Source organism: Dendronephthya gigantea, unplaced genomic scaffold, assembly GCF_004324835.1.
Source record: "Dendronephthya gigantea isolate DGI-Jeju-01 unplaced genomic scaffold, DenGig_1.0 000080F, whole genome shotgun sequence".
In the NCBI taxonomy this organism is placed as follows: domain Eukaryota; kingdom Metazoa; phylum Cnidaria; class Anthozoa; order Malacalcyonacea; family Nephtheidae; genus Dendronephthya; species Dendronephthya gigantea.
The window spans coordinates 1-12,774 of record NW_021163090.1 but is presented as its reverse complement, the minus strand read 5'-3'; the positions used below and the strand labels follow the sequence as shown (position 1 = coordinate 12,774).

At 34.2% G+C, this 12,774-nt stretch overlaps 5 protein-coding genes across 5 annotated transcripts; 4 read left to right on the top strand and 1 right to left on the bottom strand.

Annotated features, from left to right (window-relative positions):
• The first annotated feature begins 300 nt into the window (after positions 1-300).
• Positions 301-1,395, top strand: LOC114532788 (leukocyte cell-derived chemotaxin-2-like). Its single transcript, XM_028554378.1, has 4 exons — positions 301-450; positions 545-650; positions 722-882; positions 1,053-1,395. The coding sequence occupies exons 1-4, from the start codon at positions 405-407 to the stop codon at positions 1,220-1,222; spliced, it is 483 nt and encodes a 160-aa protein (XP_028410179.1). The 5' UTR covers positions 301-404; the 3' UTR covers positions 1,223-1,395.
• A 136-nt stretch (positions 1,396-1,531) lies between these two features.
• LOC114532630 (probable ATP-dependent RNA helicase DDX31) lies at positions 1,532-7,012 on the top strand. Its single transcript, XM_028554175.1, has 24 exons — positions 1,532-1,703; positions 2,040-2,108; positions 2,192-2,224; positions 2,396-2,445; positions 2,533-2,626; positions 2,702-2,745; positions 2,825-2,895; positions 2,977-3,041; positions 3,294-3,338; positions 3,438-3,479; positions 3,618-3,682; positions 3,806-3,866; positions 3,957-4,015; positions 4,474-4,583; positions 4,663-4,742; positions 4,857-4,961; positions 5,047-5,137; positions 5,335-5,375; positions 5,467-5,526; positions 5,620-5,670; positions 5,779-5,880; positions 6,023-6,060; positions 6,161-6,327; positions 6,575-7,012. The coding sequence occupies exons 1-24, from the start codon at positions 1,605-1,607 to the stop codon at positions 6,826-6,828; spliced, it is 1,896 nt and encodes a 631-aa protein (XP_028409976.1). The 5' UTR covers positions 1,532-1,604; the 3' UTR covers positions 6,829-7,012.
• Positions 7,013-7,415: 403 nt separating this feature from the next.
• On the top strand, positions 7,416-9,128 carry LOC114532632 (heat stress transcription factor A-7a-like). The gene is made up of 2 exons (XM_028554178.1): positions 7,416-7,892; positions 8,073-9,128. The coding sequence occupies exon 2, from the start codon at positions 8,118-8,120 to the stop codon at positions 8,970-8,972; it is 855 nt and encodes a 284-aa protein (XP_028409979.1). The 5' UTR covers positions 7,416-7,892; positions 8,073-8,117; the 3' UTR covers positions 8,973-9,128.
• Positions 9,074-11,381, bottom strand: LOC114532631. The gene is made up of 7 exons (XM_028554177.1): positions 10,922-11,381; positions 10,492-10,774; positions 10,259-10,383; positions 10,072-10,174; positions 9,878-9,997; positions 9,707-9,810; positions 9,074-9,540 (listed from the first exon to the last, which is right to left on the bottom strand). Exons 1-7 carry the CDS (start codon positions 11,327-11,329, stop codon positions 9,373-9,375), a joined length of 1,311 nt encoding a protein of 436 aa, XP_028409978.1. The 5' UTR covers positions 11,330-11,381; the 3' UTR covers positions 9,074-9,372.
• LOC114532633 lies at positions 11,284-12,750 on the top strand. The gene is made up of 2 exons (XM_028554179.1): positions 11,284-12,013; positions 12,085-12,750. Exons 1-2 carry the CDS (start codon positions 11,543-11,545, stop codon positions 12,418-12,420), a joined length of 807 nt encoding a protein of 268 aa, XP_028409980.1. The 5' UTR covers positions 11,284-11,542; the 3' UTR covers positions 12,421-12,750.
• The last annotated feature ends 24 nt before the right edge of the window (positions 12,751-12,774 follow it).

Sequence of the window (12,774 nt, the reverse complement as noted above, 5' to 3'; positions counted from 1 at the left end):
AGTTGAATCAATCGCTACGGCAGAATGATTTTCCATTTCCCCCATCTATATATAATCAGTTCTCATTAGCACATGAATGGTTAAATTAACGATGTTCTGTGCAACAGTAATTTGTTGCTAGTTTACCGAATCCTTAAATCACACACTAAAGCAAATATAATATTTTTTTACGTTGGTTGTGAAGACGTCCTGACATTTGTCTTCATATTATCTTTGTCATCTTCGAGCACAGTTCACCTTTTAGAGAAGTATTTTTTTTAAATATTCCTCCCAGGTGGTCTAATATTCTTAACTTGGAGAACATCGCAATCACGCGTGGTTAACTTTCGATTAGTCTAGTCATTATATTAATAGAAAGCTATTTCAAACTACTCAAAGATTAGGTTTGAAGGTATCGAGCGAAAATGGTTGGAGCTGTTAAGATCGTTATCGTATTCCTACTTCTTGCAGGTACGAAATATGAGATATATGCAGACTTCGTCTTACTTTTACCATTCACAATATGTGACGTTATCATCGCATTTTCCTGTACTTATGTTTCTAGATCATGCAGTAAAGTGTTTTAAACTTGGGCAGCTATGCAGTTCAAATTGTGGAAATACAATTCGTGGATGTGACAGTCAGGGTTGTGGGTATTACGGAGCACCAAGGTAAGATGTAGACTTGTACCAATGTAGGAATATTCTTATGAAAGGGAAATAACTCGAATTTATCATTACAGAGGTTCCCGAACACACAAGGGTGTCGATATAATTTGCTCGCCAGGAAGTCTTGTCATTGCACCATTTTCTGCGAAGATTTTACGTAAATCATTTCCATATTCAAACAACAACGAAGCATATAACAATGGATTGTATATTGAAGGAACTGGTGAAGCCGAGGGTATGATCTATCAACAATATAACCATTCAGTTTACAGTTTATGAATGATGCCGGCATGATGGGTTAAATGAAAGTTGGAGGGAATGAAGCGGGGTGAATCACTCGAGGACAGAGATATAGCCTCATGACACCATGCATGCACTAGAATAATTCATTTCTTTATTTTACAGGTTTTCGTGCAAAGATATTTTATTTCACCCCTTCTAAATATTCAGAAGCGGTGAAAAAGGGCTCGATGTTGGGAAAATCGCAAGCACTTCCTTATTCAGGGATAACACAACATTTGCATCTACAGCTCTATAAGAATGGTGTAATCGTTAACCCACAAGACTATTTGTAATAATGCCATGGTATTGTATTAGCAAAGTTAACATAATCATAGTTGATGACTTGATGGTTAATTTACTTCATTATTGTTTTCTCGTTTTTTTGCCGTGTAGTTAGTTTTATTCATACGACGATGTCAATTTTAAAATTGTAAAGATACAACAAATACAATAAAAATCAAAAAGGCATAGTTTTCCACCCTATTTAATTGTGAGGCAACTATCATAATTCATCATTTTTACACCCGCCTCTTCGCCTCTCCCGTTCCCCCCCCCTGATGAGACAAAAAGCGAAAAAAGCGACTGGGTACGAGTCACTTGAATCCATGTTTATAAACTAAAAAAATGCAATTTCAACCATGATCATTGGTTTCAACTTTCAACCCGCTGGAAAATATGGATAGTTCTGATGGAGATAGTATTTTACTTAACTTAACTACCAGTTCTTTGAAGGAGGCTAGTTCTGTGGGAATAAAGAAACGAAAATTAGATAAAGTGAGTATACATTAGAAGCAAGCATCAAGCACGTGTAGATCTACTGGCTACTGGTACAGTGGAACTGGTGGTAAACTAGTGGCTTGCCACAGAGTGGTTAATTCATACAAAATGCGAGGAGACGAGGCACATTCCCACATGCTTTTTCCATTCATTTAATAAAAAATCAAAAAGTGGGGGGATAATACCAGTAATAAAGATAATTAATCGATGCCTTAATAGACTGGTGGAGGTCATGGATGCACAGTTAGGGATGGTTTACCAGAGTGAAATGTTTTGAAGTCATGTTTAGCCAGTTTAGGCTCATCTTTATCAGCAATTACTTTGCTTTTAAAGGCATTTGATTCTGGCAAACAACCAAGACGTACTAAGAAGTCAGTAAAAAGCAATGATTCTAATAATGAGGTAGCTAGTTTATATTTTCACCCTGATTTGATAAATTTTCAGTCTTTGTATGTATCAATTTCTTACTGTATGCTAAATTTTAGGTCTTAAAGAATGATCATTCTGAAAAGACTGAGGTATATAGTTATGGTTAAGAAATGAGTATAGTTCCTTGCCTGGGTTATCTTCATATTAGACATTCACAATGTGTTGTTCATATTGTATATTTCATTACAATACTCAATGAATCTGTGGACAAAAGAAGTCTAGACATAGCTGAGTAAGTCAATTTTTTCTCATGTCCTTAGATTATTTCGTCTTTGTTTAAAAAGAATCCAGAATTGCCAGACATCTCGAGGTACTTTAAAGTTCACAAAATATTTTATAGGCAATAGAACTTCATTTTGAATAATTTATAATATATAATTAAATTTAAACATTTTAGCGACGTTCTTCCATCAGAACTGAGCAATGTTCCAAAAAAAGATGAAACATTCAGTGAAAGTGGATTCAGAAATATAAACTTAGCACCGTTTATGGTTTGTACCTTTAACTCTATCCATGATAAGAAAAAAAAAACCCAGCATAATTTGTAGCCAAATTCTTTCATTTAGATTTCAAATCTTGAGAAGAATCTACACTTGGAAAGAATGACTAGGTTTGTCCTTATTATATTTTCTAATAATAATCTTTATAAATAAGTGGTTTTAAAATCAATATTTTTGTTTTATTCAAAGTGTTCAAAGGGAGGCAATACCATTGTTATTGAATGGTAAAGATCTATTTGTCAAATCAGCCACAGGCACAGGTATTGTTGTGAATGACTGTAATACATAGTTTATAGTACTGTATGTAAAATATTCTAGAAGTAATTGTTATCATATTTTAGGTAAAACTTTATCTTACATTATACCTATTGTACAAACACTTCAAAATATTTCACCAAAAATACAGGTACAGTGTATATATAGTTTCTTCCCTTATATATATCTTTTCTTTGTTGTATATTAATATAATTATATATAATTACAACCCCTGATGAAGACACTAGACCGGAGTGTCGAAACGTTGGGTCGTGAAAGTTAATCTTTGTGTGGTGATTACTTTCATTTACTAAAACCAGAGTAGCGATAATTACGATGGATATATATAATTATATATACATTAATGTATATTCTAATGTCAAAATTTTGCATATCATTTCAGCGTGTAGATGGTCCATATTGTTTGATCTTAGTCCCTACAAGAGAGGTACTTACAATATTTTATTTATATAATTTAAAATCTATGGAATTACTGAGAATATCAATAACTACCAAATACACTAATCTAACATTCTTCCTTGTCTAGTTGGCTAGTCAAACTTTTAAAGTTCTACAACAAGTTTTAAAGGTGCATAACTATTAATTTCAAAGATATACTCTATTTATCAGTATCAAAATTAACTGACTGCTTGTCACTTGTTATTACTCACTTAGAACTGAAATATTATTACGTGAAAAAAATATTAGCAACATGTTGTTTCTTTAGCCATTTATTTGGATAGTTCCTGGCTCTATCACTGGAGGAGAAAGACGTAAATCCGAAAAAGCTAGGTTCTGTTGTTGAGTTTGTCATAAACATTTATGAATAATAGTGTCTTCTCAGATGTTACAAACTATAGGATATATCTTTTAAGACAAACTAATTTTACCTTGCATTTCATATTTGTGTTACAGGTTAAGGAAAGGAGTTAATATCTTAGTGGCAACACCTGGCCGACTTGTTGATCATCTTAAGGTATTTGGAGACTTTTGTTTTTATTTCTGTTATTAAAAAGTAATAGATTTCTCTTTAAATTCTTTTTCAAATTTTGTTTTAACCACATAGACAACACAATGCTTAAAAATGGTACAACTTCAATGGCTTGTTTTGGATGAGGCTGACAGGTACAGTATATGTCCAATAGTATTATATTCCTACTGCTCCCCCCCCCAGCATGCAATGGCCAAAATGAGGGGACTAAGAATGGGGGACAAAATAAATTTCAACCTGAACAAAGTGGGCGGAAGGCGAGAGTTGTCGTGACTGAGGGGAGGCAAGTGGGCGCGCTATATATCTTTGCACGACTAATGTATGTGCCTCATCTTCTTTTCAATGAATGGGCGAAATCAGCTTTTGCGCTTTGTGAGACCTAGCAACCTCGCCTTTGAGGTCCTATCTTGGCACAATGCGGTCCTAATGGAAATATTATTCATACTGTTATTTTTTGCAATTGAACTGGTGACATTCTTTCAATGTCATGTGTGGAATCTTCTTGTGTTCCTTCTACGTACATCACGGCAAATGTTAATCCATGAATACACTTCTAATGACTAGAGCCTTCAACCATTATGTCTCAAAACAGGTTGCTTGACCTTGGCTTTGAACAAGATATTTCTTTTGTTCTATCGACAATTAAAGAACAGACTCCAAGAATAGTCCAAAAAGTTTTATTATCAGCTACATTGTCAAAAGGTTAAAGTGTTTTTGCTTGTTGCTAAGATCTAACAATTATAGAAAGGTATTAACATTGTAAACATATTTTTGCTTCTAGGTGTTGAGAATTTACTTGATGTTAGTATAGAAAATCCAGTTATCATTGATATGACTGATGAAGGGAACTCAGCTTTTGAGGTGAGATGGCAATACAATTTAATTAAACTAATTTCAAACTAGCAGCATTTTGATTACAAATTCATAACTTTTCTGCAAGCTCATAGACCATTGTTTAAATTTTTTGTCCTCTAGCAATCTGATTATCAAACTCCAAATCTTCTTGAACAATTCTGTGTTGTTGTTCCAATGAAGTTAAGACTTGTAACCTTGGCTGTTTTTCTTCTGCAAAAATATCAGGTAATGAAACATTAACACAACATCATGATGACAATATATTATTTACAATCAAGATGATATTTATTAATATGTTTAAATCCTGTAGGAGAATTGTAAAGTTATTGTATTTTTCACAACTCAAGATTCTGTGGACTTCCATTTTATGCTTTTTTCTTCCACTCTTTTAACAGTCGAAGGTAGATCACTTGATTTTCATTTGTTGGTGCATGAACAACAAATCATTTCAAAACTAATTTCATCAATTTACCTGGAACAAACTATATTGTAGTTGGCATCATTTACAAAGGACAAGCACGTTTTATTTAGTCCACTGAACTATAATTCCAATTTACCTTGGTGATTGAGTCCCAATTACATTTCTTTTATGCTATAGGAAGCAGTTTGATGAAGCTACATGGCAAATTAACACAAAATGTATGTTTATTTTTTTCTTTCTTATTAGTCTTGTTTTCTTTTATCAAGTTTTAAGTAACTTTCATGTGAAAATCAAATCTGGTTTAAATAGGAGAGGATTGATGTATTTTCAAAATTCCGCGAGACAAACAAAGGAATACTATTATGCACTGTAAGTGTGTTATAGCTTTAAGTAACAAATCTGGTTGGTCAGTATCTAACAACCAATGTGCCTAAAAATGAAATGTTATTTTGCTTTGTCAAGGATGTTGCTGCCCGTGGTCTGGACCTTCCATCTGTGAATTGGATTGTCCAGGTATGTTTATATGTATACCTCACTCTTACACCAATGGAGCAAAATAAGTTATATTCCTGTTTTATTCTTTTCTCTTATATTCCTAAAATGAAATTCCATTTATTTAAGTACAATCCTCCTGCAAATACAACCGATTATATTCATCGTGTTGGACGTACAGCAAGAATTGGAACGTCAGGACAAGCTCTATTGTTTCTGTTGCCTACGGAGGTAAACATTTTTAGCCAGTTGATCAATCTTGTCATAATAATACAAGTTGTTAACCACAACTATGGTCATCTTAACTGTAGTGTAGCTACGTGTTGGTACTATGACAGATTTAAAAATAAACGTATATTTATCTATATTTCAGGTCCAATTTCTAAACATTTTGAGTGAGCAGAACCTAAGGTGCTATTTCTTATTTATAACATCAACGTGCGTTCTTTGTGTTTAGCGTGTGATATCTTTAGCTGTCAAAAATTCATAATCATGTATTTTTGTATTAAAGGCTCAACGAAGTGAAAATGAATGATATTCTTAACACATATGTGCGCAGTTTATCTGGGAAAAAGGAAATTAGTGAAGCACATTTGCACAGATCAGTTACTGAACAACATATGAAGTTTGAAGAGAATGTTTGTCTGAACAAATCTCTGAAGCAACTTGCATTAACAGGTTAGTAAACGTAACGTGGTTTGAGGGCCACTAGTTTATCAGTATTTATATACTGTCAGGTGTTACCCTCTCTAAATAAAGTCACTCACTCACTCACTCACTCACTCACTCACTCAACGTTCTAACCCGTCGCTTTGAGAAGTAGATTTGAACCAAGTCTATCAAAACCAGAAACGGCTATATATACCTGTTATGTTATATTATTGTATCTTCGTCAGTATCGGTGACGGTATAATTTGTATTTTAGCTTTCCATTCCTTTATTGGGGCGTATAACACCTTTCCATCATCCACCAAACACGTCTTTCATTCACGTAATCTACATCTTGGTCATTTGGCAAAAAGTTTTGCATTAAGAGAAACACCAAGTGATCTGAAACGTAAGTCACCAATAGTTGGTAAAAGGAAAGGTAAGAGTTCGCAAAAAATAAGTGAATATTCGACCAAACTGACAATATCAGGACATTCAGGTCCATTAACAAAGAAGTTAAAAAAGAGATAAGACTGCTTTTACCACCTTAATGTGGTGACTTATTACCATCTTGAACAGAGTGCACATAGCATGAACGGTTTATATTGTAGGATTGAGTGCATATGTTTTATTTTCATGTAAATGTTATGTAATATTTTAATTTAATAGTATTTACGTGCAAATGATATATTCTCCATGCTAGCCCCTACAGCGGAGTACAGCCGCAGTGTTGCCAAGTCAGTTTTCCTAAAAATCCCAATATAGCTCCCAAAAAATCCCAAGATTCCCTATTTTCCCCCCAAAAAATCCCAAGATTTTTTTTCATTAGTTCTCAGGTCCCCTCATCAGGCGAAGTGTTCAGCCATGCGCTAACCGAAGCCTGGCACTACCCTAAAAGTATCATAAATACGATAGGAAGAAACCTTCTCACTGATCTCAGCGCTTAACTGCTGTATACTCTGTATGGTATATTAAAATATTTAGTGAATATCAGTTATACTGAGCAAGCAGATTAATCAGTATTACAACTATCATTATTATAACATTATCTTTTCTTTATTCTAAAAAATCCCAAGAAAAATCCCAAGGTCTTATTAAAAAAATAAAAATCCCAAGAAAATCCCAACAGCCTCAAAAAATCCCAAGATCTTGGGATAAAATCCCAAGGTTGGCAACACTGTACAGCCGTACCCCGTAAACTGCTAGCCACTTGTGAATATGAACTTCATCGTTTCTCACGAGATAACGATAGCCAATTAGAAGTCGTCTTAGAGAACGATTTTATTTTAAAGCAATTTCATTGGTCGCTTACGCGAAACTCGCGTCAGCAAAATTTCTTGTGTATTTTTTATTTTTCGTTCTGCTAAATCTGCCTTTGTCACGGAAAAGTTTGAATTGAAAAATATCCTTAGCTTCTTATTATTGTACTGTAAATTTTCGTTTTTCAAGAGACGATTTTTTCAAGCTGTGTAAAAGACAGCTGAGAGCGGACCCGTACACAAAAGAAGGAATTATTTGTTTCTAAAAAGGCATTCGAGTTCGCAAGAACACTATTTTTTTCTCCTGCCTAACTCTCCTGCCTTCTTATTAAAACAGTAAGTTTTCTTTGCTCATTTTTTTCTACCCCACTATTTCATGCTATTGAAGATTAATTTTTAATTATCAATTTATCATATTGTTTTAAAATATGTTTTTCACCAAAAACAGCCATATTTATTAATGCATAATGTTTTGCTTGCAACTTGTATTGATGAAAAATGGCTACTTTGTTTTAGGTTTCTTTGCTGAAGAAATTGCTGAAGAGACCTTTGTCCAGAATAATGGCAAGTTTCCAAAGTCCGTCCCCTTCATCTGTGAAATCAAGACCACTTAGCCCGTTTGTGTCAAAGTTAAAGGTATTGCTTAGCGAAACTAAGTACCAAAATGCCATACGATGGTCGAGTAATGGCGAAGCAATAGTTATATTTGATGCAGACACTTTTAAACGAATAGTTTTGGACAAGACGGCAGAGATGTTCAAGACAAAAAACTTCACAAGTTTTGTTCGCCAGTTAAACCTTTACGGCTTCCGAAAAGTACCCACAAATGGAAAGTCCGACCCGAATAAGAATATGAAATTTGAACATCCTCATTTTGTCCAAAGCAAACCACAAATGATGCACCTGGTTCAAAGAACCTGCTCCTCCAGCAAGAAAAGAAAAACTGGTGACAGTTTGGGCAGCCTTTATGATAATAAAATCTCTCGGACGCAACAAAGAGCGGGCGTTAAAGGCGAAAGTCATGCAAGGGAAAGGGCAGCCTGGCTCAACGATTATTATCATCAAGCAACGAAGAAGCAAGCAAATAAGGAGTCTTCGTCATCTAAAGTAAAAGAAGAACAAATCGTTCACCACGGCGAAGAAGGCCTCGAAGACAACGAACAACTCGCGCTAGAGTACATGTACCAGAAGTTCAAAGAAGAACAACACGCTGTTCAGTTATTAATGTATTTGAAGTATTCACCACCCAATCCTGAGGTTTTTCCAACTGGTGTTTGGGAACCACAGTTATCACAACTTCAGACAAGTTACGCAATGGAATATACCGCATCTCCACACCTACCAAACGCTAGCCTATGTCCGTGTTTCAGTATTCCATCAGTTTATGAAACCAGTGAAACAGCAAGACAAGGTTAAAAGAGACTAATTTCCTCAATTTTAATCAGTGATGTTTAAAAAATAAGAAAACAATATTTTATTCGATGTAGGGTTTCCATCATATTTACTTATAAAGCTATAAATTATATTGAGAAAATAAATGAATTTTTGTAAAATATGTATATGAACATTGATATGCTGGACATACCACTTTGATGGTTATTGAAAATTTATTTAAACTAAATGTTGTATATATTGTACTTAAATAAAGCTTTCTTTTATTACCAACATGAGGTGGTATTTTGAAGCATATATTTGTAGCGCTGTCATGTTTTTTAAGTTTTAATGAATGATGCAAACAGAGAAACTTCTGAGATGTTACAATATATACAATTTCTTTATTTTTACGATTACAATGTTGCTAAAAACAATAGTCTATTCACCATACTTCCCCCTCATCATAAGTTTCATCATCTGCATAATGTATCATAGGTGGTTCAACAGAGTCCTGCATGCTACTACTACCAGACTGCATTAGTTCTTCTTCAGACTGAACAGTGTCATTTAACTCATTGACTTGTCTCTGAATCAACCCATCATCTTCTTCCTATATAATTAAAATGTATAACTTCTTTTCATTGCTAGCTAAATGACAATACTTCTGTTTACCTGCATCGCATGACATCATGCATGGTTGTACCCAAGCATCCGCAACTGGAAAGAGTGATATTAATTTTGTTGGAGCACATCATAAATACACTAATGTTGCATACCTCTGAAACATAGTCTGGTAGAAGTTGTGCATGAGCACCTTGTGAAGCACTTTGTTCTTGGTGATATGATGAGATATACAAACCAGTTACAACTAATACGAGGCCTGCAATATTAAATTCTGCATAAGAAGCTGTTATATCTTTAGTCATAATACATAATTTATACAATACCTATAACTTCTAAAACAACAATCCATGTGAACATGCTCTTGTAGTGATGCAAAAATATGATATCTTCAAGCCATGTTATTATAGGAACAAGACACATCACTCTGTTGGTTGATTCTGCACCTGAAAGATACATCAGTTTTAGAAAATAGCATAATATACATTTTAACATTCTCATATGTCAAGAATGAATTTACCAATTTTTCTATAAAGATAGTATAAGATGAGTGAAGCTGCCCAACTTGATGCAACTGATAAGAATATAACTGAAATGGAACCATCAGTGCTATCCCAAGCAACCTAGATAAAAAAGAGTCATTACAAATGGTAAATCTGTTGGTTACTTTTATTCTAGAAGAATGGGCATCTAATTAATATACTCACTTTGCTTGTGTTAATATGTTGCTCAAGAATTAACCAGAGCACACAAGCATACAATCCACCAAAAGCATTGTTCAACAATCCACCAACCAGGAAGTGAATGTTGACTCGTTTCAATCTTGAAAATACTGTCCAATATATTTAGAAACTACTATCAATGCAAACAACTTACCTCTTTAACAAGTAGGTAAACATGTTTATCAATATAATATAGTGTGCGTTTAATGATGTTTTACCTGCACTTATTGACCAGAGACATGTTGCACCACACAAAGCAAGAAATGCTGTAGTAATTTCTAGTTCTGTTAAACAAGTATCAGCATTCACCTCAACTTTCTCCTTGGTAACATTAATGAAATAACCATCTGAACTATTACTAATGTTGGTTGTTACATTTTTGAAAATATATGTTGCTCGACAACTTGTATCCATAGTAACATGACATAAGTTTCCAACAGAGACAGCAACCAAGCCAATCACACCTATAACTGAGCCAATAGCATTCCAATTCTTTGCTCTCTGGAAAGACATAAATGGTAAACATTATACAATATTTATGTCTACCCAGTACCCAAAGATATCATGGCTGTTAGTTCTCTGTATGGGGGGATACATGTCTATGTGAAGATGTGCCTTGATCGGTACATATAATTTCCTCGAACCTACCTGAACAGTGAGAGAAAGAAATTTCTCCAACAACGCAGTCGCCCAAGGAGTTCCACACATAAAGACTGCACCAATAGTTGGACTTAAGTATTTCATCGCGTACATAAATAACAAATACGGTCCACAAAGCTGAAAAAATCCCAATAATGCAGCTCTTTTATATAACCGCGAGCTTTTAAAGTTGTTTAAAATCTCTAGTTTGCTTTCTTCTTCCTTTGAAGCCAAGTATAATACCGAAATAATAAATAGAACCAATGTTCCTGGTGTACGAAGCAGAAATAACAGACTTGGTGTTTTATACGAATCAATTCCGTAGTGGATTAATACAGCAAAACTACCACGAATCATAGCTAAAACAAGGAAGGAAAATAGCGTTTGTGTCGATGCTACCTCACGAACAGACTCCATATTTTTTTCAGGAAGAATAATATATATATCAGGAAGAAATCGCAATGTTTATTTCCACCTTGAATTATAATGAATATTTAATTATGAAAATTTATCCTGTACAAACCTGTACGCAGGCACAGAGGATTTTTATTTTCACAGAAAATCACAATTACATGTATTGAAATATTCCCATGATTTTTACATCTTAAAACTGTTAAGAATAACCAAGGCATGACTGAACTTCAAGTAGAAAGTCTAGATGTCAACAATCCATTATCAAATGTGGTAGATGAATCAAATACCAAAAATCAATCACAAGATGTTGATGAGGAACCCCCAGCAAAGAAAACCAAGGAGGCAGAAGGGGACAGCCCTTACCCTTTTGCAAAGCTACGGGGTATTCGCATTTTCTCTAAACGAGAAATAAATGGCCAAGATGCTGAAATGACAAGAAGTTATTGGAAATTTTGGAATGTAACTGCAGAGGAACTATGTAGTGATGGAGCTTATAATGATTGGGGGAAACGTGATCTCAAGTTGTATATTGATGCGGCATGGGTGATAAATAAAACACGCATACAAGAAGCACGGGAGAGAGAAGTACGGGAGGATATTACAGAACTACAAAATGGATATGGTTCATCAGAGTTACCTGTGAAACTTCGGACAGAAGATGAGAATATTACTGAACTTTTGTCACAAGTAAGCTATGTTGTCAATTATGTCATCATCAGAAGGAGTAGACCTACAATTATATATTTTTTATTCTATAGTTACAAGATTCAACAGCAAATTTAACAGAGTTGAATGCAGAGTTGAGCAAATCAAGAGGAAAACTCTTCAACATGAAACAACGACCAGTTTCAATATCTTACACACAAGAAATAAAAGATGATGATATAATAAAAATGTCAAAGACTATTTCTGAGAAAGAAAAGAACTTATACGATGGTATGGCAGAAGTGAAGAAAGATCAGGACTCCCTAAAAAAGGCATTGACAAGAATTGGAAATATAATTCAAAAGACAAAACGGAACACCCAGCCACTTCCCAGTGTCATACTAGACCAAGGACTACAGACCATTGAAGCTACTATAATCACGACTTAAAAAACAATTAATTTAAAAAAGTATATTCTGTGAACTGAAAGTGTCTGTCATGTATGAAAAAGTTAAATCATGACCACCTTCAGGGGTACTGTCTCTCTAGCACTACTTTGTAGTTGTAGAAGGTATTAAAAAGTATTTTTAATATCAAAAATTATCAATTGAATAAGTCTAAGTTTTCAATACAATGTTGTGAAATTATATCATACACACTGCAGGGTCAGGGATTCTTATATTCAGAATGGTAAAAGTGGTGCATGGGATGGTCTTATCCACATGAAGTTTAGATTTGGGGTCAGAAACCTCTGTCCATAGAAGCCCAGCTCTTATGTTATAATAGTAATAATAATACACTTG

Coding starts and splice junctions, on each gene's coding strand:
- LOC114532788 (XM_028554378.1), top strand. CDS start 405: ATGGTTGGAGCTGTTAAGATCGTTATCGTATTCCTACTTCTTGCAG. Junction 451..544: donor CGTATTCCTACTTCTTGCAG/GTACGAAATATG, acceptor TTATGTTTCTAG/ATCATGCAGTAAAGTGTTTT. Junction 883..1,052: donor AGGAACTGGTGAAGCCGAGG/GTATGATCTATC, acceptor TTTATTTTACAG/GTTTTCGTGCAAAGATATTT.
- LOC114532630 (XM_028554175.1), top strand. CDS start 1,605: ATGGATAGTTCTGATGGAGATAGTATTTTACTTAACTTAACTACCAGT. Junction 2,627..2,701: donor TAAACTTAGCACCGTTTATG/GTTTGTACCTTT, acceptor TCTTTCATTTAG/ATTTCAAATCTTGAGAAGAA. Junction 5,881..6,022: donor TGTTTCTGTTGCCTACGGAG/GTAAACATTTTT, acceptor TCTATATTTCAG/GTCCAATTTCTAAACATTTT.
- LOC114532632 (XM_028554178.1), top strand. CDS start 8,118: ATGGCAAGTTTCCAAAGTCCGTCCCCTTCATCTGTGAAATCAAGACCA.
- LOC114532631 (XM_028554177.1), bottom strand. CDS start 11,329: ATGGAGTCTGTTCGTGAGGTAGCATCGACACAAACGCTATTTTCCTTC. Junction 10,775..10,921: donor TTCTTTCTCTCACTGTTCAG/GTAGGTTCGAGG, acceptor ATGTCTTTCCAG/AGAGCAAAGAATTGGAATGC. Junction 10,384..10,491: donor TCTCTGGTCAATAAGTGCAG/GTAAAACATCAT, acceptor TATATTGGACAG/TATTTTCAAGATTGAAACGA.
- LOC114532633 (XM_028554179.1), top strand. CDS start 11,543: ATGACTGAACTTCAAGTAGAAAGTCTAGATGTCAACAATCCATTATCA. Junction 12,014..12,084: donor TTACTGAACTTTTGTCACAA/GTAAGCTATGTT, acceptor TTTATTCTATAG/TTACAAGATTCAACAGCAAA.